The 27628-nt window shown below is 46.4% G+C and overlaps 1 protein-coding gene across 4 annotated transcripts in view; it reads right to left on the bottom strand.

Annotated features, from left to right (window-relative positions):
- stxbp6 (syntaxin binding protein 6 (amisyn)) overlaps window positions 1-27628 on the bottom strand; it is a 203870-nt gene that overhangs the window by 31002 nt on the left and 145240 nt on the right. For all 4 annotated transcript variants that reach the window (XR_013499973.1, XR_013499974.1, XM_078233275.1 and 1 more), the window contains exon 4: window positions 23092-23257. Coding sequence is in view for 2 of the 4 variants with exons in the window: in XM_078233275.1 (XP_078089401.1) it covers window positions 23092-23257 (166 nt within the window). In the remaining 2 variants the exon portion in view is untranslated. The remainder of the gene's footprint in view (window positions 1-23091; window positions 23258-27628) is intronic.

The raw sequence follows: 27628 nt of genomic DNA, 5'->3' as shown, positions 1-27628 counted from the left end.
AGTGCCTACTGCAAGGGACTGGCAAATGATGGCATTATCTTCTGTATTGCTGAATGAAAAAGGAATCGGGCAACACATTTTGAAATCTGCTTCATCTTAGGTGGCAGGTTAGCATAAGCCTGTTGTGCCTTTGGTCTGCTTTTGTGTTCTTTTTCCTTTGCAATCTTTAGAATTATGATAGGTTTCTGTTTTGCTCTGACCGCCACCATTCAGTGATGTTTTGTCCTTTCTCCTAGCTCTGGCCTTGTTTTGTTCAGGTACAGCAGGTGAAGACAAACGGGTTATGTTGTCCACTTTGTATGCAACAGACAAACGCTGAAATGGCAGCAAATTCAAAATTGCGCCATTACCGACCACTTAATTGCCCATTGCCTGGCAGCTGACAGCACAGCAGCTGTTCCCGAGCCCTTCTTACAATAAGAAAAAGGGAAAATAATCTAGGACAAAATCTGTTTGACCTATCCACAGCAATGGAGAACTAATTAATTGCCATTCTTCCCACACACGGGCAACATACAGTGAATATTGCTGTTTAGGTCAGGCACTCATCAAATCAAAACAACCAAGGGTATATGAATAGGCAGCTGCATTCAGAAGTAATTTCCAGGATACTTGATACACTCGCCATCTGAGCCTTGATCCATTGTGGCTATGATTCATTTCATGCAGTTTGCCAATTGATTACTTTCACTTCAAGCAGCACATCGCAAGGGAAAACACTTGAAAATTACATTTTAATTTCAGCTCGCCATTTCACAAAGCAAATGGTAAACTCATCTTCTGTTTATCGTCAAGACGCAGAAAAGTTTCATGCAAGTGGAATGAAAAAGTAATTGTTGGGTGGGTGAATCTTAGATTACTCACCCGCCTCAGAGAAAGAGGTCAAATGGGTGTTTGATTGCACTTATGCCACATAAAAGTAAGTACTGGTCACCATCACAAAAGTAACATCCTGTTTGCACAGATTAACATCTGACAGGAGTGTGCTATCGGAAACTACTTCAACAAATGCATCCCTGTTTGGGAAGTGTATCTGCAAAACATTGCACTTACGTAGGTGTCCACGAAACTACTGTTTTAATGAACGGACACCCAGGTTTGACAAACTATACGCAATGTACATGAACAAACCAGGTGAAACGAAGATGCGCTTCTTTATCCCATCTTTTCACTTGAGGATTCGCCACACCGTGAGTGACGGGGCCCTCCAATATATTTAACACACTTCTTCTCCCTCCCTCCCTGAATCATGATAGAGTTCCCCTTGCTCCCGCCGTCCATCCCACCAGCCTCAGCAGATCACCCTCTGCCATTTCTCCACTATCTCCAATATGACACGACCACATCTTACCATGTCCTTCTCTTTCATATTGTGAAGAGAGTGTGCTCTCTATAACATCCTCATCCACTCCAGAGTCACCCTAAGCACCTCCTGCCTTCCCGATTGCACCTTTCCATGGGAATTGCAACAGTCGCCCTTTCACCTCCTCCCTTTCCACCATCCAACAATCCTCCCAAGTGAAACAGCGATATACTTGTAATTCTTTCAATTATAATCACAAAATAGAATCATAGAATCCCTACAGTATAGAAGGAGGCCATTTGGCCCATCGAGACTGCACCAAACACAATCCCACTCCGACCCTATTCCGGTAACACTTGCTAATCCCCCTGACACTAGGGGCAATTTAACCTGGCCAATCAACATAACTTGCACATCTTTGGACTGTGAGAAGAAACCGGAGCACCCGGAGGGAACCCACACAGACACGGGGAGAATGTGCAAACTCCACACAGTCAGTGAACCGAGGCCGGAATCGAACCCGTGCCCCCCCCCCCCCCCCCCGCCACTTCCACTTGCTCATGATCCATTACATTTCTATCTTTCCTCTGTTCCAATGAAGGGTCATTGATCTGAAACATTAACCCTGTTGCTCTCTCAGTAAGTCTTGGATGACCTGCTGAATACTTTCACACCTTCTGTTTTTATCTGCAGAATGTCGCTTTTGTTTTGCTCTCGTGAGTTTATGCTGGACTCAAACCCAACAGGTCAAAAGGACACTTGGTTAACCTATTTCGCACTACCTTTCTCTCACCTCTTCTGAATGTAAGAAAAGTAAAAAGCTTTGAAACTCTATAGAAAAATTAGTAAATGTTCAACCAAGGCATTCGAGGGGAATTACACTGCTGTCTGAAAAGGAAGAATATGCAGGGTTACAGGGAGAATGGCACTAAGTGAATTGCTATTTCGGAGAGCTAGTATAGGCATGATGGGCCAAAGGGTCTACGCCTGCTCTGTTACAAAACATTTTTAGTGGGAATGGTGGAGACAAAAGAATGAAAATAGACCTAATTAATTGCTGTGAAGGTGATATCTGGGTTGCAACCCGTGCCGCAGTTTGCTACACTTGCCCTTCCATGTTAATGAAATTAGTTCTTGTTTCCACCACTGCCTCCCGCAAGTCACTTCAACAAGCTTTCCAAATAGATTCACGTCTTGGTGTAAATTTCTTCAAAATGTCAAATACCTGTTGCTACTTCTGGATTTACCCCATCTTCTTCCCTATTCTTTTCAATCTTGGTAAGGCGCTGCACTGTGTGACTTGGAGTTTCACCTAGGTTTCTCAAAGAAAAAATAAGTGTGTTTGTGAAGAAAGTTCTTGTCCTCTCTGAAATTCTAATCATTAGCATACGCCTCTATTTATCCCAGACTTTCCTGTCTGGCATATACACTTGAATGACAGGTTGCATCAAAATGTCAATCACAACTGTCTGTGTGGAGTTTGCACATTCTCCTCGTGTTTGCGTGGGTTTCCTCCCACAGTCCAAAATGTGCGGGTTAGGTGGATTTGGCCATTCTAAATTGTCCCTTAGTGTCAGGGGGACCAGCTAGGGTAAATGCATAGGGTTATGGGATAGGGCGTGGGTGGGATTGTGGTTGGTGCAGACTCAATGGGCCGAATGGCCTCCTGCACTGTTTGATTTTATGGTTTGCCCATTTACAAGAGATTTTCCAGGAAAACCTATTTATGCCTTAGTTTGCTTCTTCCTTAGATAAAGCATTGTTGAAATGTTTCTCGAGATCACAGTGATTGAACCTCCAGGAAAGAGGCCAAGTATTTTCCTAACTTCAGACAGGAGTGGATCATTCTTTAATGATTAGATATCAGATATCTGCCCTCAAGTGCACACAGAGGATGCTGTGACACATTCAGAGAAAACATTTATCCCTGCTCTGGGAGGTAAGCAGGAAAGTGTAGTTGAGGCCAAAAATCAGATCAGTCATGATCTTACTGAATGGCAGAGCTGGCCCGAAGGATTGAATGGCCTAAAATAGATTACCTGGTATGGGCTGTTTGTATGACTCTGCTCTGGGAAACTGGTTGTGGCATTTCCTACCTTGTTACAGTGACTAAAATTCAAAAGTACATCGCTGGCTATCATAGAATCCCTGCAGTGCGGGATTGAGTCTGCACCGACAACAATCCCACCCAGGCCCTATCCCTGTAACTCCATGTGTTTACCCTGCTAATCCGCCTGACACTAAGGGGCAATTTAGCACGGCCAATCAACCTAACCCACACATCTTTGGAGTGTGGGAGGAAACCAGAGCACCTGGAGGTAACGCATTATGACATGGGGAGAATGTGCAAACTCCACCACATAGACAGTGACCTGAGGCTGGAATTGAACCCGGGTCCCTGGCTGTGTTAAGCAGCAGTGCTAACCACTGTGCCGCCCATATTGACAGGCTATATGGGCAGGAATAGGCCATTTAGTCCTTTGAACCAGTTCCCCCAGCTGATCTGCAGCCTAACTCCACAATATAATTCCTACAAACTATTTAGGTTGTCTTGAGGTGCTGAGAAATACTATAAAAAATCAAGTTATTTCTTTCTTTCTCTACTGGATTTGAACTTATTCTCTGCACCTCTGCTCTTACACTGTACATCCGTAAATATTCAAAAAAGGAGACTTTTAACAACAGAAATTTACAGAACAGGAGAAAGTCATTCACCCCATCATGTCTTTGTCAGCTGAGAAAGCTATCCAGTCTAACCCCACTTTCCAACCCTCAGCCTGTAGTCTGGACTTTAGCGCACCTCAAGCGCATATCCGAAAACTTTTAAAATGAAATGCCATTTCTACCTCTATCACTCAAGTTTTCCACACCCACCTCTCTGGGGATAAAAAATTACTCATCCCCCCCCTCTAAATCTTCTGCCAATTATTTTAAATTTATATAAATATTTTGTCTCTGTCTTCACCGTAGAAGACAGACACTCTAGACATTGAAGCTCACTTAAGGGATACATACATTCACGCACGTGGCTCTGTCCTTTGCAGACAGAAAGAACACGTCCGTACACTGCTCCTTTTTCAACTAATTGGTAGCTTTGGGAACAATCATTCCTCAAGCCAATGCCTTGACCAATCAAGTAGAGCTGCTTGGCTTGAATTTGAACACTGGGCAGTTAAATGCTCTGTGCTGCATTTTTCATGGCAATGCCTTCCCCAATCAGCACTCCCTTCACATGCAATATACATTGTAATTCTTCCTTCCCCCGCCCCGCCGATACGGTTTATAATTTCTTGCAAGCTATTCTGATGAGAGTGCAAGACGGAAAGTTTTAATAGCATGTCTCTTTTCCAGCAATATATACATCTGACAAAGGGTGTGTATCCCTTGTCCAAGCCCCAGAGATGGTTCAATGTCTCAACCATGACAAATTGAAAGGAAGGTGTTGAGGCCCTTTGTCTGAGCAGATGGTTAGACTCTGCTTGGCCAAACTGTGTTATGAAATGCAGATTGCCTTTGTATAGCGCTTTCTGAATCTGACCTGTGCAGCTCACACTGTCGTTAGTGCGTCAGAGATAACAAGGTACGAGTTTCTTCAAAACAGTAAGATAGCTTTGATTTTTGGGGTCACAGACAGAAATAGTTTCAGTCGCTTTAAAAAGCCCTTGTCCAGTTTTTAAAATTTTAGAAATAGCCATGAGGATATCGCTATCTATTTCATAAAAATATATAGGGTTCACTCAGACCCCGATTATCTCCACTCTCTGCTAGATTGGTTCTGGGATCAGAAGGCAGTCCCATGAAGAAAGACTGAGGAAATTAGGCTGGGATACTCTGGAATTTAGAAGAATGAGAGGTGATCTTTTTTGATTTGATTTATTGTCACGTGTATTAGTATACAGTGAAAAATATTGCTTCTTGTGCACTATACAGACAAAGCATACTGTTCATAGAGTACATAGGAAAGGAGAGGGCACAGAATATAGTGTTACAATTATAGCTAGGGTGTAGAGAAGGAAATAGAACAGCATTAGAAGGTTTATAAGAGTTAGAGTTTTAAAAGCATAGAATTAGAGGGTAAGCTGGGGACAGCTCACAAAACGTCACCATGCTCCAGCACCATCTTGAATGAGGTGTTTGATAGGGCAGACTTTGAGCTGGTGCCTCCCCTAGCTGGGAAATCCAGAACACAGGGATATTGTCTTAAGAAAAGGGACTGGTCATTTTTGGACTGAAATGAGAAGTTCTTTTACTCAAAGGGTTGTGAATCATTTGAATTCCCTACTGCAGAGGACTGTGGATGCTCGAGCAGCAAGATATTTAAGTCGAGATGGACTTGTTTTTGGTCTCGAAGAGAATCCAAGAATACGAAGAGGGTCAGGAAAGTGGAGTTGAGGCAGATAATGAGAAATACAAGCTGGAGTGTAGGCCCATTAAGCCTGCTCTGCCATGGCTGATCTGACTCTGCTTAACTCCACTTTCCTGCCTATTCCAGTAAACTTTAATTCCCTTCTCTATCAAGAATCTAACTCAGCCTTGAATATATTCAACGGCCCAGCCTGCGCTGTTCTCGGAGGAAGAGAATTCCAAAGAATAACAACCCTCAGAGAAGGAATTCCTCCTAATTTCAGTGTGAAATGGGAGACCTTTATATTTAAAATATTTATATTTAATGCCCCCCAGTTCCAGATTTCCCCATGAAAGGAAGCATCCTCCCAGCATCGACATCACCAAATCCCCTCGGAATAGTTTATGCTTCAATAAGATCACTTCTCGTTCTTCTGAATTCCAATGAGCATAGGCTCAACCTGCTCAACCTTTCCTCATAAGACAACCCCTTTTTCACTAAAAGAAAGTATAGGATAAGGATGTCTTGCTGCAATTATACAGGGCCTTGGTGAGGCCACACCTTGAGTATTGTGTGCAGTTTTGGTGTCCTAGTCTGAGGAAGGACATTCTTGCTATTGAGGGAGTCCAGCGAAGGTTCACCGGACTGATTCCCGGAATGGTGGGACTGACATATGAAGTGAGACTGGACCGACTGGGCTTGTGCTCACTGGTATTTACAAGGATGAGAGAGGATCTCATAGAAACATATAAAATCCTGATTGGACTGGACGGGCTAGATGCAGGAAGAATGTTCCCAATGTTGGAGAAGTCCAGAATTGGGGGTCACAGTCTAGAAATAAGGAGCAAGCCATTCAGGACTGAGATGAGGGAGACCGTCTTCACTCAGAGAGTTGTGGAATTCTCTACCACAGAAAGCTGTTGGGGGCCAGTTTGTTAGATGTGTTCAAGAGGGAGCTGGACGTGGCCCTTGTGGCTAAATGGATCAAGGGGCACGGAGAGATAGCGGGACTGGGATACTCAGAGTGTATGATCAGCCATGATCATATTGAATAGTAGTGCAGGCTCGAAGGGCTGAATGGTCTACTCCTGCACCTATTTTCTATGTTTCTAAAAGGGATAGCACAATTTGCTGTACTGTAAATCTCTAGCAAAGTTACCCGATTCAGCACAAATTAGGCCCATGATTTGAGTTATTTACATCAAATGCTGTTGTTACTCGTTGGGACATATTCATAACCTCTGAAAAACTGACCGCTGTCATGAACTCTGTTACTGAAGAAAAATGAGCATGAAAGAAAAGACAAGCTTGGAGTTCTTAATCAGCGATCCATTGTTAAAAGTCCACTAAATCAAGCTATACAAAGTGGTTTTATGGGCTGTAATTCTATATTTAGATCAAGTGCTGCTATTGCAATTTAGACTCAGACACAATGAATCATTCCATTTGCAGAGATAACATTATTGTAAATTTAATTTAGAGAGTCAGTTAAAAACCTGGACAGCATCTAATCCTGAACTAAGGATAACATGTGCTGGAAAATGAGTTAGATTATCATAGAACATAGAACATAGAACATTACAGCGCAGAACAGGCCCTTCGGCCCACGATGTTGCACCGACCAGTTAAAAAAAAAAACTGTGACCCTCCAACCTAAACCAATTTCTTTTCGTCCATGAACCTATCTACGGATCTCTTAAACGCCCCCAAACTAGGCGCATTTACTACTGATGCTGGCAGGGCATTCCAATCCCTCACCACCCTCTGGGTAAAGAACCTACCCCTGACATCGGTTCTATAACTACCCCCCCTCAATTTAAAGCCATGCCCCCTCGTGCTGGATTTCTCCATCAGAGGAAAAAGGCTATCACTATCCACCCTATCTAAACCTCTAATCATCTTATATGTTTCAATAAGATCCCCTCTTAGCCGCCGCCTTTCCAGCGAAAACAATCCCAAATCCCTCAGCCTCTCCTCATAGGATCTCCCCTCCATACCAGGCAACATCCTGGTAAACCTCCTCTGCACCCTCTCCAAAGCCTCCACATCCTTCCTGTAATGTGGGGACCAGAACTGCACACAGTACTCCAAGTGCGGCCGCACCAGAGTTGTGTACAGTTGCAACATAACGCTACGACTCCTAAATTCAATCCCCCTACCAATAAACGCCAAGACACCATATGCCTTCTTAACAACCTTATCTACTTGATTCCCAACTTTCAGGGATCTATGCACACATACACCTAGATCCCTCTGCTCCTCCACACTATTCAAAGTCCTCCCGTTAGCCCTATACTCAACACATCTGACAGGAGTGCAGGGCGATTACATCCTCTCACTTTCTAAATTCGACTGTAGCTCATTTTTAATTAGAGAATAATTTGAGTGTTCATTGCTCAACTTAACTTTGTGAAATGACAGGTAGAATTGATTGGTGTGGCAAATATTTCCACTACCTCAAGCAGGTAGAGCAAGGAACTTGGCACTGGAGCACGGCCCATTTCCCTTCCAGTTCCAGAAACTTTTATTACTTTCTTTCAAATATTTATTTGCGGTGTTAGTTCTCAATATCTGTTCCTGCAATTCATCCGCTGCTGACAAGCCATTTGCAGATTGAGAATAACATCCCAGAGGGATCTGGACGTCAGGGATTTCTATATTCTCTAATTACAGGTTAGGATTTATAATTTTGCTTGCGCGCTTGAGCTCATTAACACTGGTGACAACAGTGCTGGGTAATGAACCATGTTCTTGCTGTGTTCAATAGCACTGAACACTCGTATCGTGGTCAGGCACAGCAGTGGCCCACTCAAAGGCAGCATTCACACCATCCAAATCCTGGTTCACCTGTGACCATGGCTCTTGGCAGGGCTCCACCTTCTAGCCGGTTAATATAATAGTTCAATTCCAAACCTATCCCTATGAGCCCTCTGGACCTAGTAACAAATTGCTATCAGAATGTAATTACTACTTTGTAAAAGCGGTTAAAGTTTTATTTTTACTACACAATACAAAAGGAATGAACAGACCAGAGGTCAGTTTGGGCAACTCCTTTACAAAGTGTCCATGTGATTAATAATACTGTGGGAGGGTTTATGCTTTCCCTGAAAAACAGTCTGGATTTCTTTACATGTCAAAAGAATGAGTTCTCGGGGGTAATCTGAAAAAACCTAAAGTTGACAGTGGACTTGGAGTACTGTGGAGTGTGTACAGAATTCTGGTCTCCTGATTTGACAAGGGATATAATTGCATTAGACGCAGTTCAGAGAAAGTTCATTTCACTCATGCAAGGGATAAAGAAAGGGCTTATGAAGAAAGGTTGAACAGGTTGGGCTTTTACCTGTTGGAATTTAGAAGAATGAGAGATGATCTAAATGAAATATGCAAATATACAGGGTGGATAATGGGAAGATGTTTCCTCTTGTGGTGGAGACTAGAACTAGGGGACACCGCTACAAATTAGGTCTCCCTGCTATGATAGAGATGAGGAGAATCTGTTGTCTCTGATGCGCTATCAATAAGGCGAAAGACTACCGATATGCCAATATAAGTGTAGGCTTTTATTCACAACAGAATCAGGAGCAGATCCCAACAAGTAACCGACCTGGACTGAACAAGGGGGAGGAGACAGCCACCTTTATACTAGGTGCTGAGGGGAGGAACCAAACTGGAAGGGGATGTGTCCAGGTATGACAAACACACACAACGGTGGTCCATATAGGACAAAGGCACAACTGAGGTCCACCACATTCACCCCTTCCTTTTAAAAAAACAACACGGGGGTGAAGCGGAAACAACATCACAAGTCCAGACGAACCGGTGGCTTGATCCGTCGTCGCGATCGTCGTAGTGCAGGTCGCAGAGTCGTCCGAGCAGGGAGCGATGTCGGCCCAGGCTCCGTACAGTGAGCGTCGAGAGAAGGCGCTGGGTGGTGTGAAGCGGACCGATCCGTCGTCCCGTCCAGTCGTCGGGTACTGCGTGGCGACGGCTCCGGCGACTCAAGCGAGCTGTACATAGGGGCGAGAGGAGCGAGCAGTGGCCCTGGTGGCGTATGGGGAACAGTGGGAACCGGAGCTGGGGGGTGGGGGGCTGCAACAGGCTCTGGGCGCACTACATTGGGGACAGGGACTGAGGGAGGAAGAGGCGTAGCAGTCTCCGAATGGACGACACCAGGGACCGTGGGGCGGAAGGACGTGGTGACCTCCGGGGCACCCGCGGGTGCCAAGTCACGGACAGAAACCGTGTCCTCCCGCCCATCAGGGTACGCTACATAAGCATATTGGGGATTAGCATGGAGCAGTTGGACCTCCTCGACCAAGGGATCTGCCTTATGGGTCCGGACATGCTTCCGAAGCAGGACGGGTCCCGGGGACATCAGCCAATCCGGGAGCGAAGTACCCGAGGAGGACTTCCTGGGAAACGCAAACATCCGCTCGTGAGGGGTCGTATTGGTCGCTGTGCACAAGAGTGACCTAATGGAATGTAATGCGTCCGGAAGGACGTCTTGCCAACGGCTGACTGGAAGGCCCCTAGACCGTAACGCTAATAGAACGGCCTTCCAGACGGTTGCGTTCTCCCGCTCTACTTGACCATTGCCCCTGGGGTTATAGCTAGTGGTGCGGCTGGAGGCAACGCCTTTGGCGAGCAGGTACTGCCTCAGCTCGTCACTCATGAAAGAGGACCCACGGTCGCTATGAATATAGGCTGGGAAGCCGAACAGGGTGAAGAGCTTGTTCAGGGTCCGAATCACTGTAGCCGTGGTCATGTCCGAGCAGGGGAAGGCAAAAGGGAAACGTGAGTATTCGTCAATGATATTCAGGAAATAAACATTGCGGTTAGAGGAGGGGAGGGGGCCTTTAAAATCAACGCTAAGGCGCTCGAACGCGCGAGTGGCCTTTACAAGGTGCGCCCTACCTGGCCGGTAGAACTGCGGTTTGCACTCAGCGCAGACCCTGCATTGCCTGGTAATCGTCCGGACTTCCTCAAGGGAGAAGGGCAGGTTACGGGACTTGACAAAATGGAAAAATCTGGTGACACCCGGGTGACAGAGGTCATTATGGAGGGACTGTAGCTGGTCTAGTTGGGCACTGGCACATGATCCACGGGACAGGGCGTCTGGGGGCTCATTGAGCTTCCCGGGCCGGTACATGATGTCATATCTGTAGGTGGAGAGCTCAATCCTCCACCGCAAAATCTTGTCATTCTTAATCTTGCCCTTTTGCCTGGTGTTAAACAGGAAGGCAACGGACCGCTGGTCCGTAATTAAGGTGAATCGTTGGCCCGCGAGATAATGGCGCCAGTGCCGGACGGCTTCCACGATGGCCTGGGCCTCCTTCTCGACCGAGGAGTGTCGAATCTCGGGGCCTTGTAAGGTCCGGGAAAAGAAGGCCACCGGACGGCCCCTCTGGTTAAGGGTGGCAGCTAGGGCAAAGTCAGACGCATCACTTTCCACTTGGAATGGGATGGATTCGTCCACAGCGTGCATCGCGGCCTTCGCGATGTCCGCTTTGATGTCATCGAAGGCCCGACAGGCCTCCTCCGCCAGGGGAAAAGAGGTCGATTTTAGGAGCGGACGGGCTTTATCTGCGTAACGGGGAACCCACTGGGCATAATAGGAGAAGAAGCCCAGGCATCTCCTCAGTGCTTTGAGGGTAGTAGGGAGGGGAAGCTGCATAAGGGGACGCATACAGGCTGGGTCGGGGCCAAGGACACCATTTTCTATTACGTACCCAAGGATGGCGAGGCGGCGTGTCCGGAAAACACACTTCACCTCATTGTATGTGAGGTTCAGGAGAGTGGCCGTACGAAGGAATTTTTGTAGGTTGGCATCATGGTCCTGCAGGTCATGGCCGCAGATGGTGACGTTATCCAGATATGGGAAAGTGGCCCGTAGTCCGTGCTGGTCCACCATTTGATCCATGGCCCGTTGGAAGACTGAGACCCCATTGGTGACACCAAAGGGGACTCGGAGGAACTGGTAGAGGCGGCCATCCGCCTCAAAGGCAGTGTATGGGCGATCCTCCGAGCGGATAGGGAGCTGGTGGTAAGCCGATTTCAAATCGATCGTTGAAAAAACCCTATAGTGCGCGATGCGGTTGACTATGTCCGCGATACGGGGAAGAGGATATGCATCTAGTTGGGTATACCTGTTTATGGTCTGGCTGTAGTCAATCACCATGCGGTGTTTCTCCCCCGATTTAACTACGACCACTTGCGCCCTCCAGGGGCTGGTGCTGGCCTGGATAATCCCTTCCTGGAGCAAACGTTGTACCTCGGACCGAATGAAGGCCTGGTCATCCGCACTATAGCGCCTACTCTTGGTGGCTATAGGCCTACAATCCGGGGTGAGGTTATCAAATAACGGGGGGGGGGGGTGATCTTGAGGGTCGAGAGACTGCAGGTGGTGCGCGAGGGGCGCTGCCGTGACGGCGCCTTGCAGACGGAGAGCGGGGGATAAGGGCCATCATACTGCAGGATGACGCTTCTATGATGGCTGAGGAAATCTAACCCCAGCAGTACAGCTGCGCAGAGTCGCGGCAGCACGAGGAGCCGAAAACGCTCGTAGACTGTGCCCTGTACCGTCAGCGTCACCAAGCAGCACCCGAGGACCTCCACTGAGTGAGAATTCGAGGCCATGGAGATGGTCTGGCTCCAGGGTCGCACGGGAAGGGCATATTGACGCACTGTGCGAGGGTGTATAAAACTTTCCGTGCTCCCACAGTCAAACAGGCAGTTTTCTGCATGACCATTTACCTTGATCTCCATTATGGACTTGGAGAGTTGATGTGGCTGCGACTGGTCCAGGCAAATCGATGCCACTGTTGAATTAAAGAAGAATCCATCTTCGTCGCCGTCTGATGACGTCACGGATGAAGCTTCCTGCTCAGCTTGCCTTGATGCCAGTCTCAAAGATGGCGACCCCCGCACTTCCGGTGACCGCATCAAAGATGGCGATTCCCGCACTTCCGGTGACCGCATCAAGGATGGCGATTCGCGCGCAGCCGCCGCCTGCATCAAAGATGGCCGCGCCCTCGGAGCACACATGGCTCCACGAGTCTTCAGAAGCGGCTTTGCTCGGCAGACTTTAACAAAGTGGCCTAGCTTACCGCATCCGGAGCAAATCGCGTCCTTTGCCGGGCAGTGACGCCGAGGGTGCTTAGGGAGGCCACAAAAGTAACATTTGGGCCCTGCTGGAGCAGCCGTCGCAGTGGAGCCGTCGGTGGAACGGGATCCAAGGTAAGACCCGAGATTATGGGAGGCTGCTTCTAACGTTTCAGCCATCGTGGCCGTTTTCCGGAGGTCTAGGTCATCTTGTTCCAGCAGACGCTGCTGGATGTATGTAGACTCAATGCCCGCAACGTAGGCGTCGCGGATCAGATCCTCCGTGTTCTGAGCTGCTGAAACAGCCTTACAGTCGCATGCTCGGGCGAGGACTCGCAGGGCGCGCAGAAATTGGGCGCACGATTCTCCTGGCTGCTGTTTGCGGGTAGTTAGGTGGTGTCTGGCGTAAACCACGTTAGGGCTCTTTCGGAACTGCCCTTTTAGGAGTTCGATAGCGTCCGCGTAAGTAGCAGCGTCCCGGAAGATTCCATAGACAGTTTCGCTTACCCGGGCGCGGAGCACGTGGAGTTTAGCAGCGTCGGTGTCGATGGCCGTAGCGGTGTCGACAAATGCTTCGAAGCAGTCCAACCAATGATCAAATTTATCAGAGGCTCCAACCTCCTGAGGGTCTAATGCTAACTTGTCGGGTTTTAGAAACTGCTCCATACTAGTAACTGTTGTGAATAAAATTGATGCGCTATCAATAAGGCGAAAGACTACCGATATGCCAATATAAGTGTAGGCTTTTATTCACAACAGAATCAGGAGCAGATCCCAACAAGTAACCGACCTGGACTGAACAAGGGGGAGGAGACAGCCACCTTTATACTAGGTGCTGAGGGGAGGAACCAAACTGAAAGGGGATGTGTCCAGGTATGACAAACACACACAACGGTGGTCCATATAGGACAAAGGCACAACTGAGGTCCACCACAGTCTCTCCACAGTGGAAGCTGGCACATTTAATTTATTCAAGGCTTGATTAGATATATTTTTGTCAGACAAATGTCATGTCGAGCAGACAAGGAAATATTACAAATTGTGAAAAACCATAGTTTAAAAAAATAGACATGTTGGACTTTTAATACTCTTGACTCTTTGGAATTGCAAGTAGGCCAACTTTCTGGAAGCTTACAAAAGTGTATCACGATGAGCGCATCCTTTTGGAATGTCTCACCTGCCATTGTCAAGACTCATTGCAAAACAGCAAGGACAATAAAACCTCGGACCTCTATCTCCAGAACTGTCAGTTAACAAAGGGAAGCTTCTGAAGCTGATTATGTACAAGGCAATGCTATGACTCCTATATGCCTCCATCGTCTGCCAGTTTGAAGGTGGAAGTTACTTTGTTAATATAAACAGACTACTGATTGTTTCTTTTTTTTGTATTTTTATTCCAATTCAATCAAATCAAGTCCAATTCAGAGTCTCAACAAGTTGAGACATTTCCGATCCAGGCTGACAAGACAGGGCCTTCACACCTGTCTTGGGCCTGATCTACATGAGCCAAGCTGATTGGAGGAGGGGGAGGATTCCTCCTCCAAGGCTTGATCTCATTTGCATCTTAGACAAAAGGCCGAGATGCCGCTTTTAAAAATTGCTTCATATGAATATGAAGCTTAAATGTAACCCAATGGCCTCAACCAAGTGCAGCATCCAATCCATACTACGCTTGATCTTAGCCAATGCACCAGTAACCAGTCATCACCTGACCAAATCTCCTTTATATCTGAATGTCTTTAAATGATAAGTCCTGCTTGCTTGCAGCGAGACAGCATTGCAGAATGCAGAAGTAACAACACAGCAGAAACCGGCCTATAAATCTAGTCTTTTTAGCAAGCCACAATAAAGTTTAAGGTATCCTTGAAACCGGTTCCTGAAAAATCCTAAATTCGCCTGGAAAAGCCTGAAAATGGGCCATTCACCCCATGAAGTCTGATTGCTGGCTGCTCTTTCCCCATATTCCTCCAATCTCTTCCAGCATTTATCCAATTCCCTTCTTGAAAGCTATAACCGAATCCTTTGGATACAAGCATTACCAAGGTTGCATTTTTCAACAACAACTTTTTTAAGAAAACTCCATGAAATCCTGTCTTCAGCTACCTGGACTTAGTAGAATTGAACCACTGAATGTTAAAACCACTCTCACTGGACCCTGTTGCTCATGTGAACTGTTATCTAGTCTGCCTGGTTTCAGTATTCATGGAAGTGAAACTCCTTTCGCTTACTCTATCTTCCTCAGGTGCATGATGCGTGTGCAAGCGTGTAATGCACGGTGTGCATGATGCGTGAGTGTGTATGATGAAGCGCAATAGCAACAAAACCTTTTCTGGGATAGTGCATGTGAATAAGTAATGCTCAGTTTAAAATCCAAGCAAATCTGCTGCTGAGGACTTTGCCCAAACATTGGATGTGGGAAGTACATCTTAGCCTTATCAAAATTAAACTACTGATTCCAGACAGATGATGATAATATTTAAGGCAGCACAAGGGAGTCCAGAGGTACGGGGACAGACAGGAAAGTGGAGTTGAGACTACACTCAGATCAATCTTGATCTTATTGAATGGCAGAGCAGGCTCAAAGGGCTGAATGGCCTAATCCTGCTCCCAAGTGCTTTATTTCTACAAACTTAGGAAATATATGATGTTTGGATTGTTCAGTAGCCTAACTGCCAACTATGGGTTTTATGCAACTTAAGGAATAGGCATGCTGTCACAACTTTTCATATTCTTTCCCTAGGTGAGGGGATGAAAAGGTGAGGAGAGCAATAAAGTGAATTAGTGAAAGAGAACAGCAGCTGAGAAAGTATAAGGGAGGGAAAGGACAAAGACACTTGGAGGATGAAAAAGACAAACAGGGAAAAGATGCAAGATAAAATGAGGGAAAAGCAAGGGATAGAAAGGAAAATTAAATGAGAAAAAGATAGAAAAACCATTAGAGACATGAGTTGAGGGAAGAACGCACATGTTTAGGAACACGACTGGGACAGAGAAAGAGAACCAGTTCCACAGGAGATAAGAGATAAAGGATATGTAGGAAGCGGAAAGGAAAGAGTGCGAGAGAGTAAGGGAGAAAGGAAGGAAGGAATGAATGCAAAATCGTTGGATTTAATTTGAATGGTGAAGATGTTGCATGTCAAAGTTGGACATGAAGAAAAGCTAATGAAGTATAAAACTATAAACATTTTCCTTCAATATTGGATACCCCTGCTCAAACTTTTAATGTGGCCTTGCATCCTTGGAGTTCAGCTGGTTCGCCCTTTAGAAAAACTTCTTTAATTCAGATCTGCTCAATTCACTGCTGTTGAGAATAACAAGTGAAGAACTTTATAAATGCAGTAAAGTCAATAAAACAATATGCCATTAAATTGATTGTCTACGCCCATGCAGTGCATATGGTTGAGGCTGTAGACTTCCCCCTTCCCGCAGAGTCTCAGCGCTGTTCTATTGGCCACAGCTGGGTAATTTTAGCTGGAACATATCACTCAAAATAATTTCAATTTCCTGGCGACATGGTTATAAACAATTCTTGTTCCAGTCACTACCCTTCTGAAGACTGCAGTTGTATATCAACACAATAAGGAATTATTTTATAGTTTTTTTTCCAGAAGGCACCTTGGACTTGAAACAGGTTTCAAACTTGTCAATTTTTGCAATTCTATTTATACTTTATAAAGTACTCTCCCCCCACTCCATGTCAACCGATAAGAGGTGACTACCTGAATGGTACGTGACAGAGGTTCTCTCCAAGAGATAAATTCGCAAACCCCTTCAAACTGTGCAGTGGTACAGCTCTAGAATCAGATCCTAACGTTACTTTTTTGCTCTGTGCCTCGACTCAGTGCAACTACTTCCGTAACGTGCAATAGCAGAAAAAACACCACCTCCTGACTCCATGGCACTACTAAAAAGTGCAATTGATGCAGAAAGGAAAACAAACTCCTCCAACACAGTCCACCTGGCCCACTGGGCACTATAAAGCAATGCCTGTATTCCATATAGGATCAGCTTCAGGCCACATCTATCTTACTGCAGATCCTGAAACAGACCAATTATTGCCCAGAAAGGTTAAATACAAACCAACACTGAATGCAGCGGCAACTTACCAGCATGCAATGCTGCTTTTACAGGAACCCTAATATCACAGAATATTAGAATAGAGTAACACACAAAGGGGCCATTCACCCCATGAAGTCTGATTGCTGGCTGCTCTTTCCCCATATTCCTCCAATCTCTTCCAGCATTTATCCAATTCCCTTCTTGAAAGCTATAACTCAATCTGTTTCCAACACACTATTTCTTTAACACTCATTGCAGAAAGGGTTTCCCAATCTCGCTATCATTCAAGGTCCTTGTGTTCTCATTACCAACCCTTCTGCTTTTGGAATCAGTTTCTCTTTCTTTATAAAAGAGGCAAAATACTGCGGATGCTGGAATCTGAAACAAAAACAGAAAATGCTGGAAAAACTCAGCAGGTCTGACGGCATATATGGAGAGAGATTAGAGCCAATGTTTTGAGTCTGGATGACCCTTCGTCAGAGCTGCTGAGATTTTCCAGCATTTTCTGTTTTTGTTTCTCTTTCCTTATTCCATTTAAACCCTCCATTGTTTTAAAGAGCGCTATCAAATCTCTTTAGCCTTTCCTTCTCTAAGTTGAGCAATCTCAACTTCTCCAATCTATCCATGTAATTCATCACTGGAACCGTTCTCTGAACCTCTTCGGTATACTCGCCAAAGTTTTCAGTTCCTTTCTGAAGTGTGACGTCCAGAACTGGACAAACTACTTAGGCTGGGGCCCAACCTGTGTTTTAGTTAGGTTTAGTATTTCAGGATGAAGATAGCTGCAAACACTTCAACCTCATCTTTGTACCCATTGAGGATGGGGCTCTGAACTTCCCACCCCCACTCCAGTTAGTTATTTAATTGTCCACCACCATTTGTAACTGGAGGTGGCAGGACTGCGGTGCTTCAATCTGATCCTTTTGTTACAGAATTGCTTAGATCTCATAGAAATCATAGAAACCCTACAGTGCAGAAGGAGGCCATTCGGCCCATCGAGTCTGCACCGACCACAATCCCACCCAGGCCCTACCCCCACATATTTACCCACTAATCCCTCTAACCTACGCATCCCAGGATTCTAAGGGGCAATTTTTAACCTGGCCAATCAACCTAACCTGCACATCTTTGGATATGGGAGGAAACCAGAGCACCCGGAGGAAACCCACGCAGACACGAGGAGAATGTGCAAACTCCACACAGACAGTGACCCGAGCCGGGAATCGAACCCGGGACCCTGGAGCCGTGAAGCAGCAGTGCTAACCACTGTGCTACCGTGCCGCCCCTAGATCTGTTTATAGAACATGCAGTTTCTGCAGTTCAGTATACACGCAGTCCTGCACTTTGCTTCATCGGGTTGGAATCTCGTTTTTAGGTATGCCTAGCGCAGCTCCTGGATTCTCTCCTGCACTCCTCATTGATCCAGACTTGGTCTCCTGCATTGATGGCAATGGTAAAGTGAAGGATATGCCTGGCCATGTGATTACAAATTATGGAGTACAATTCTACTGCCGATGGACAGCACCTGATGGACGTTCCACTTTTGAACTGCAAGTTCCATCCTGAATGCATCCCATTTAGCACTAAACACTGAACAGCTGTGTGTTAGTCACTGTTGTGCACAGATACCTCCACAACAGGCAGATTGTTGACAATGATGTCAAATAGGTTCTTCCCTCCCGTTGGTTGAGGGCAAGTTTGCATAGTTGATTGGGCAGGGTGTGCTTTTGTTATTTTCGGTGCCTAGGTTGATGCCAGATGTTCTGTCTGATTTTATTCTTACTAAACTTCTTTGTAGGGATTTAATACAACTGAAAAGTTTAATAGGCTATTTTAGAAAACAGTTAACAGTCAACCACATTGCTGTGGGTCTGGAGTTACGTATAGGTCAGATTGGGTAAGGATAGCAGCTCTCCTTTTAATGTTCATTAGTGAACCAGATGGGTTATAAAACAATCTAATAGTTTCATAGTCACCATTACTGATACTTGCTTCATTAGCCAAATTTAAATTTCTCAGCTGCCAAGGTGGGACTTGTACTCAGGTCTCCAGAGGAATAGATCAGATCTCTGGATTACTAATCTTGCAACATAACCACTATGCTATCGTGGCGTCTTTCATGGTTGAATAATACTTCTATTCTTAACCTAGGTTCACTAGGAAAGGTATTAACCCACTGGTAATGTTTGCAATGCTATATACCTCTCTGGGACAAAAAGAGGGGGAAAAGTGTTGGGAAGAAAATTCCTTGTTTGAAAGGAAATTAAGTGGTTTTCTGAGATACATGGCTCACTAAAAGACTGGGGTGTGCATCTCTTTGGAGCAGATACACTGGCATGAACTGGAATGAGAGGATGCCTGTAGCTCAGTGTTCTAAACACAGTTATGCCAAGTGGCTACACAGTTCAGGAGTCCTCTTCCCTAAGCCATTCCAGTGTATCTGTTTCCCTACAGTGGATATACATAATAACACCGTATAAATCATAATTCTCCCAATAGGAAATAAAGCTATTTGCTACAGTTAATGTTGAGGTAAGTACTTCCTTAACATTTAAAACAAAACAATGCTCTTGAATTTATCAAACAAGAATTGAGAATATTCCATAAACACACTTCTGAGAGCTTAAAGTGCTTCTCATTCGTACAATTCCTGGAAGGAAATGTCACATCTTATTCCATACAACAGGAACTTTTGGCTGCTAAATTCTTTGAAGCTTTGTCTGGATTATGGAGAGTTGATGCACTTGCAATTCCAGTGCACACATCAATAATGATATTTTCTCATCAGTGTTCTGCATTAATTGTCCATAACATTCAGGAAATAGCTACAATTTAAAGCAGTAAATGTTGACTTTTCAATGTATATACACATATACAAACACGGATACGTCGATATAGATGTTTGTATGTACACAGCTGCTTGTTTGCTCTGATATTTGATATCCATTGCAGGAATTTAAAAGAATGATCTCACAGCAGTGCAGGCCGAGGTTATCATAAAGCAAACACGTTGTGTGGTCTTAAGGTAGGTTACGGTGGTACAACATTTCACCCACTGTAGCCAAAGATAGCAACTCAGTGCAGAACCTGCACCAACGATGCAGCTTCACATGTATTTCAGAAATAATTAAAAGTACAAAACGTAAGCTCAGTTCAACCACGTTCATAAAAGATTTTCAGAAGTAACTTTTTAATCTCTTACTTCTTATTCTCAATCTCAATGTGAAAGCAGCTAGACAAGGTTATTATTCCAAGCAATTCCGGTTTCTGAAAGGTAGTCAACAAATTATGAGGAGACAACTATGTGGTCCAATTAAAATCCAATTAAGTTGAAACACGTCATAAGTTTTAAGTTGAAGTTTATTTATTAGTGTCACAAGTAGGCTTACATTAACACTGCAATAGGGGGAGCCCGTTCAATATTAAAAGAAACTGACACATTTGGATTTATGAGGCGTTACACTGGGCAAGTAAAAGAGTGTGCTCCAATGTGGAGATATCCAGAACAGGTTAGCCCTTACGAAGACACTCAAAGCTCATTAGGGTTTTATCATGATGATGCTGAGTTTGCACGTGTATTGATTCTAAGAGACTGTCACAAGGAATGCAGACACTTGCTACGCACAGGTAGCTGCTACGGCCCAGATATTTATGAAAAATGAAACAGTAATGTGAGCAGATAGTTCACTGACAGGCAGAGGGAATCAAAACATAAATCTCTTCCTTGCTCCTAACTAGGCTAGATGATTTGAAATGTAGAAAGTCTCCTAGTTCTGACAAGATGACAGCATTCACAAAAAAAAAATGTACTCGAATGGCTGATATTTCACTTGGCACAAAACTCACCCAACTGTCTGGTGGGATAAGTCACTATTTCTTGCAAGTAAAGGCCGTCAGACTGAGATTTGTGTAAACAGGTCAGCCTTTCAAAGTCATACTCAACTTGTCCATGTTTGCAATGCTGACTGCACCTACCAGCATCACTCACTCACTTCCAAGAATGGGTCCCTTCTTCAGCAACCCTTCCTTGTCCTTTAGATACATCCTTTGGAGCAGCAACAGCATCAGGATACACAAGATTCAAGAACAAGGCCATTTGACCTATATTAAATTAAGCCACCCAGAGAGATCTCAACACTGCCCCTCCTGACCCACTTTACAGACATTCAGATTGCTCTTTAAATCATTCTAGGTCTTACGCATCCACTGTTCAATCTGGAAGTTTATTCTATATATCGATAAGTATATAATAAAGTGGTTAATGTTACATAATTCTAGATAGCCTTTTTTTCAGACTCAAAAATCCAAATCTTTCCTCCTTACTCAAGCTGAACTGAAAGTTCTGACCTGAAACATTACCTCTGCTTCACTCTCTACAGATGCTGCCAGACCCGCTGCTGAGTATTTCCAGCATCTTCTGATTTATTTCAGATTTTCAGCACCTGTGTTATTTTGCTTTTGGATGAAAGATCAACCTACTCGTTCTTTGCACTTCCTGAAATGCTTGAATGCCTGATTCCTTGGTGAACAGAGCTGGAAATGCAGCCACATGAAAACATTACACATACTTCAATCACCATTTCCTCCTAAGTTACATTCTCCTGTTTTGGTTACATCATTTGACACTCAATTAGCTTTCTTCGCAGCTGCTTCATTCTGGTTTAGCATTGAATCTGCAAACGCTTCTTGGTTTCTTTTGTCTTCATCCTATTTCAAAACTATTTATGAAATATTCTTCAATTTTATTTCCAATACTAACCACTCATTTTTTTTGACACTTGTGACAGAATTATGTACATTTTGCCCAACGCTTGTCTAATTTCTGACCTGTTTCTTTCAATTCCACTGCCTCTCCTAGTTTGATGTAATCTAAAAATGATAATATTTTATATCCATTAGAAACAGTATTGGTTGTAGTATCAAGCTTTGACAATCCCACTCGGTTTTATCCCCTAACTCATCTCCTTTGATGATGGCTGATTGCCGATCTTCCATCCATCGCAAAACATCCTGAATCCCCGGTTTTAATCAATATCCTTTTGCGTGAAAAGCTTTACAAAAAGATTCATACGCCAACACACGTCATGGGACTTACCACGATCCATTTAGTTGGGCCACTTGCTCAAGACAAGGAGGTTAATGCGACACGATCTTACCTTTCTGATTGCTGACATTTGTTATTGTTGTACAGATGATCACAAGTTTATTCCCAATATTGAATTATGCTATCTTCTATGGGATTGAAGCAAACGTCACGTGTATGTAGTGTCAGTGTTTGTTTTGACAATTGTTTCCTATCTATTGTGACCTCACTAGTTTAACTGACTCCCTCAGAATAAAAGTTAGTGCCTTATAAGTTTCCTCTTAGCACTCTGGGCATTGCAGAACATATCCAAGACAATTCCTCAGAGGCATCAATGCAGGGAGGTGGAGGAATTAGCAACTTGCATCATTCTCAGGCATACAGGAGTATGAAGGGGGAGGAATGCAAGTAAAGTTCCAGTATTGTCAGGTGTGTGTGTGGATGTTATTTGAGAACAGCAACATGATGCCCTGCACAGCTTTAGATTGTCTGCAAACCCAAATACAGTGTCCGGTCTGAGACATGAGAAAGCCATTGGAAGGTTGTTAGTGCCAAGAGGAGAAACAAAAAAAAAAATCCTTAAAGTAAATGATAAAACAGATGTTTGGTTTTACATGATCCTGTTACCTTCATAATACAACATGTGTCAATCTCCAGATTTTCAGGAAATCTGCTTGTGATGACACAATGGGTTAACCACTAGATGGCGTCCAATGTGCTCCGGAGCCACTCACCTCCTGATGTTCCCCGTTCTCTCTACTGCTTTGTGACTCTAAGGTACATTAAGTTTCATCATTTCGGAGCAGGGTCTTTGGGAGTGTCAATGTGTGAGAGCACGTGGGAATGAGAGTGAGCGGCAGCAAGACAGAGACACACACAGACAAGACACATCATTATACAAAAGCAAAATACTGCGGATGCTGGAATCTGAAAATGCTGGGAAATATCAGCAGGTCTGACAATCGGATTTGGAGTCAAATAGTCACCTCTACAGAGCACAGACCGAGTCACAGACAATCGGATTTGGAACTAAATAATCACTTCTGCTGCTGAGTAACACGATCAGCTTTGATTCTTAATTAACAAAGCCAGGATTTTCAGCCAGGATCCTGGTGCTTAATTACAACTCAATTAACAGATAATTGTCTTTAGATCCCCATATCTCTCAGTCTAATCACAATGTAACAAAGGCAGACTTACCTCCCACCACTTTAGATTGGCAATTGATGAACTCTGGCTTCTTGTCGGAAAGATATCGCTGAGAAATATTGTGAAGGATTTGAAAGAAAGTGCATTTCTCTGAGGCTGTGTTTGCAGCCCACTGGTCAAAGGCATTCTCAAACACCAGATCGAATTCGGGGCTATCCTGAAAGGACAAAAATAGCAAGTTGTTTTATTAGCTTTTTCGAATTGAAACAATACAAATGCATTGAATCAATCAATATTAACTTACACATGCATGGACGGAGGTGAATAATCATTTTCAGTCAATTAGTTTATAATATTGTTACTATCACTCACTTGGAATTACTACCTTTCCAAATGCTATGATTGTATGTATTTTATACCATGATCTTGCAATGTTTCCTCAATTTCGCAACAGTGAGACCAGAAAAGCAATTTTCAGGCACTCAATAATGCTCCACTCCAGAGACTGTCAGTTGAAATTAAAGCTCATGGAATTGAAGGCAAATTATTGACCTGGTGGAGGTTGTTTAGGTGGTAAAGGATAGGGAGTAAGGATAATGGATATGTACTCTAATTATGAGGAGGCGACGCACGGTGTCCCACGACGGTCTGTGCTGGAGCCTCAACTATTCATTATAATTATTAAAAACTTAGATAATGCAGTAGAAAGCCATACATCAGAATTTGCCAATGAACATTGGTGCTGTATATTAGTATAGCTGAGAGAATAAAATTAGGAAGAGAGCATAGAACCATACAGTGCAGAAGGAGGCTATTCGGCCCATTGAGTCTGCACCGACTCTCTGAAAGAGACTCTCTTACCAAGGACCACCACCTTCCACCCTATCCCCATAACCTGGCACATTTACCCTGCATATATTTGGACTGTGGGTGGAAACAGGAGCACCCGGAGGAAACCCAGACAGATAAGGGGAGAATGCGCAAACTCCACACGGACAGTCACCCAAGGTTGGAATCGAACCATGGTCCCTGGTGCTGAGAGGCAGCAATGCCATCCACTGTGCCACCCAGTTGATAAGGTGAGTAGAGAAACCTTTTCCATAGTGTGGAAGTCTAAGAAAAGGAGACATGTCTAAGTCAGAGACAAGCTATTCTTTAGAGAACTTAAAGGTTTCTTCACACAAAGGACGACAGGAGAAGAGAATTTACTTAAAAGTAATTTAAATTTGAGATCAAGGCTATTTGTTTAATGAAAGGAATTAGGGGATATGGTGGATAGAATTACACTGGAGATCAACTGTGATCTCACTGAATGATGGAGCAGGCTCAAGAGATCGCGACTGGGCAATCCTTTCGGATTTGGGCTGCATTCTTTCCACATTATTGTGGATAATTTTCAATTTCTCCAATCCCTTGTCTAATTCTACACATGATTAACTGCATGAGTACCTATTCGGCGAAAAAGCCGCTTGGGGTCCAAATGCACTCTGCAAATTGTCCTGAATTATCAACCGAAGAATCAAAGCATTTCCAGCGAAAGCGTCAGAAGTGTTATTTGACGTACAAATATCAACTCAAAACTATTGTGAACCTTAACTCAATTTACAGAAGTGAAGCTGGTATTGCAAGACTAATATCAATACAGGTACAGTATTCCAAATCTGGCTGTAGGAAAACCGGAATTGTCCAAAACCATACATTTTTCTCAGCGCACACAACACACTGAATGGGGAAAAATAAGAATAATAGCAAACTCTTTGAAACACAGTATGTGGTTATGAGTGCACATCCTTGAAGTTATCGTAATCCCGGAACAGTATTTTTGGTGCCTCGCCCTGAAGCCTGGATATTAGATACGGGGATTAAATGAGGAACTTGCCTCACTGAGAATATGTTGTGGGTTAATACAGGTGTCGAGGAGAAATTGCTGGTGTCAGAAACAAGTCAGAACAAGCTCAGGCCGGTTTAGAAACTTGCAGGTAAAATATTCACCTTCCTGCTCCCATTTGATCTAGCAAGTATTCAAAATCCAGGAAAAGTCAGCACACTCAGTCCCAATGGTGACAGATTTTAGACATCGAATCAGAATCCTTGCAGCGCAGGTGGTGGTCAAACCTGCATTGACCGACAACAACCTCACCCAGGCCCTATCCCCATAACACTACGTATGTACCCTGCTAATCCCCTCGACTCTAAGGGGCAATTTAGCATGGTCATTCAACCGAACCATCTTTGGCCTGTGGGAGGAAACCGGAGCACCCGGTTTTGGATAGTCAGAAGCTTTTTCCCAGGGTGGAAGAGTCAATTACTAGGGGGCATAGGTTTAAGGTGCGAGGGGCAAGGTTTAAAGGAGATGTACGAGGCAAGTTTTTTTTTACTCAGAGGGTGTTGGGTGCCTGGAACTCGCTGTCGGGGGAGGTAGTGGAAGCAGATACGATAGTGACGTTTAAGGGGCATCTTGACAAATACATGAATAGGATGGGAATAGAGGGACATGGTCCCCAGAAGAGTAGGGGCTTTAGTTCAGTCGGGCAGTGTGGTCAGTGCAGGCTTGGAGGGCCGAAGGGCCTGTCCCTGTGCTGAAATTTTCTTTGTTCTTTGTTCACACGGAGCAAACCCACGCAGAGACGGGGAGTGTTAGAATGTAACCGGTGACAACTTTGATTGGATGTAATGTGACCAATGGGAACAAGATATAAGGGTCAGCTGACCCAGTAAACCATGGAACCAATTACAGAGTGATGTAATAGTCAGCTGACCAGCTGATTCACTATAAATAAGGAAGTATGTAGAATTGTGGGGAACTTGGATTGGCCCAGGGCGAGGCCCCAAGTTTGGAATAATGATGTTTCTTTATTAAACTTTTCTGTGATTTAGAAGTTGGATTAAGTTTTGTTGCATTTTCATTCGCAACGTTTTGAATCGTTCCTTCTGAAGAAACAGGGAGAACATGCAAACTCTGCACAGGCAGTCACCCGACAGGTCACTGGCGCTGTGAGACATCAGTGCTAACCACTGTGCCGCCCCATCAGGCCTGTATTTATGTTATTTAGGGACACTATTCAATTTCTCAGCAAATGAAATATGTTAAATATATAAGTTTTAAAATGCGGCAACATGTCTCTAAAGATTGAGTTTGATTTGGAGACCCTTCTCAGAGTCACAAGCAGAAGACACTCGCCTGGCTCATTACGTGGATTGGGCGGTGGGCGCGAGGGGGGTGGGCGCGAGGGGGGTGGGCGCGAGGGGGGTGGGCGCGAGGGGGGTGGGCGCGAGGGGGGTGGGCGCGAGGGGGTGGGCGCGAGGGCGAATGAGGGCGTGGGGGGGGGGGAGGAGGAGGGCGGTGGGGGGGGGGGGAGGAGGAGGGCGTGGGGGGGGGGGGAGGAGGGAGGGCGTGGGGGGGGGGAGGAGGAGGGCGTGGGGGGGGGGGAGGAGGAGGGCGTGGGGGGGGGGGAGGAGGAGGGCGTGGGGGGGGGAGGAGGGAGGGCGTGGGGGGGGGAGGAGGAGGGCGTGGGGGAGGAGGAGGGGAGGGGGGGGGGGAGGAGGAGGGCGTGGGGGGGGGGGGGAGGAGGAGGGCGTGGGGGGGGGGAGGAGGAGGGCGTGGGGGGGGAGGAGGAGGGCGTGGGGGGGGAGGAGGAGGGCGTGGGGGGGAGGAGGAGGGCGTGGGGGGAGGAGGAGGGCGTGGGGGGGGGAGGAGGAGGGCGTGGGGGGGGAGGAGGAGGGCGTGGGGGGGGAGGAGGAGGGCGTGGGGGGGGAGGAGGAGGGCGTGGGGGGGGGAGGAGGAGGGCGTGGGGGGGGGAGGAGGAGGGCGTGGGGGGGGGAGGAGGGAGGGCGTGGGGGGGGGAGGAGGAGGGCGTGGGGGGGGGAGGAGGAGGGCGTGGGGGGGGAGGAGGAGGGCGTGGGGGGGGAGGGGAGGAGGGCGTGGGGGGGGGAGGAGGAGGGCGGGGGGGGGGGAGGAGGAGGGCGTGGGGGGGGAGGAGGAGGGCGTGGGGGGGGGAGGAGGAGGGCGTGGGGGGGGGAGGAGGAGGGCGTGGGGGGGGAGGAGGAGGGCGTGGGGGGGGGAGGAGGAGGGCGTGGGGGGGGGGAGGGAGGGAGGGCGTGGGGGGGGGGAGGAGGAGGGCGTGGGGGGGGGGAGGAGGAGGGCGTGGGGGGGGAGGAGGAGGGCGTGGGGGGGGGGAGGAGGAGGGCGTGGGGGGAGGAGGGCGTGGGGGGGGGGAGGAGGAGGGCGTGGGGGGGGGGAGGAGGAGGGCGTGGGGGGGGGAGGAGGAGGGCGTGGGGGGGGGGAGGAGGAGGGCGTGGGGGGGGAGGAGGGGGGAGGAGGAGGGCGTGGGGGGGGGGAGGAGGAGGGGCGTGGGGGGGGGGAGGAGGGAGTGGGGGGGGAGGGGGGGAGGAGGAGGGCGTGGGGGGGGGGGGGAGAGGAGGGCGTGGGGGGGGGGAGGAGGAGGGCGTGGGGGGGGGGGAGGAGGAGGGCGTGGGGGGGGGGGAGGAGGAGGGCGTGGGGGGGGGGAGGAGGAGGGCGTGGGGGGGGTGGGAGGAGGAGGGCGTGGGGGGGGGGGGAGGAGGAAGTGCGTGGGGGGGGGGGGAGGAG

This window comes from Mustelus asterias, chromosome 18, assembly GCF_964213995.1.
Source record: "Mustelus asterias chromosome 18, sMusAst1.hap1.1, whole genome shotgun sequence".
Taxonomy (NCBI): Eukaryota; Metazoa; Chordata; class Chondrichthyes; order Carcharhiniformes; family Triakidae; genus Mustelus; species Mustelus asterias.
This window is presented reverse-complemented; position numbering and strand designations above follow the sequence as displayed.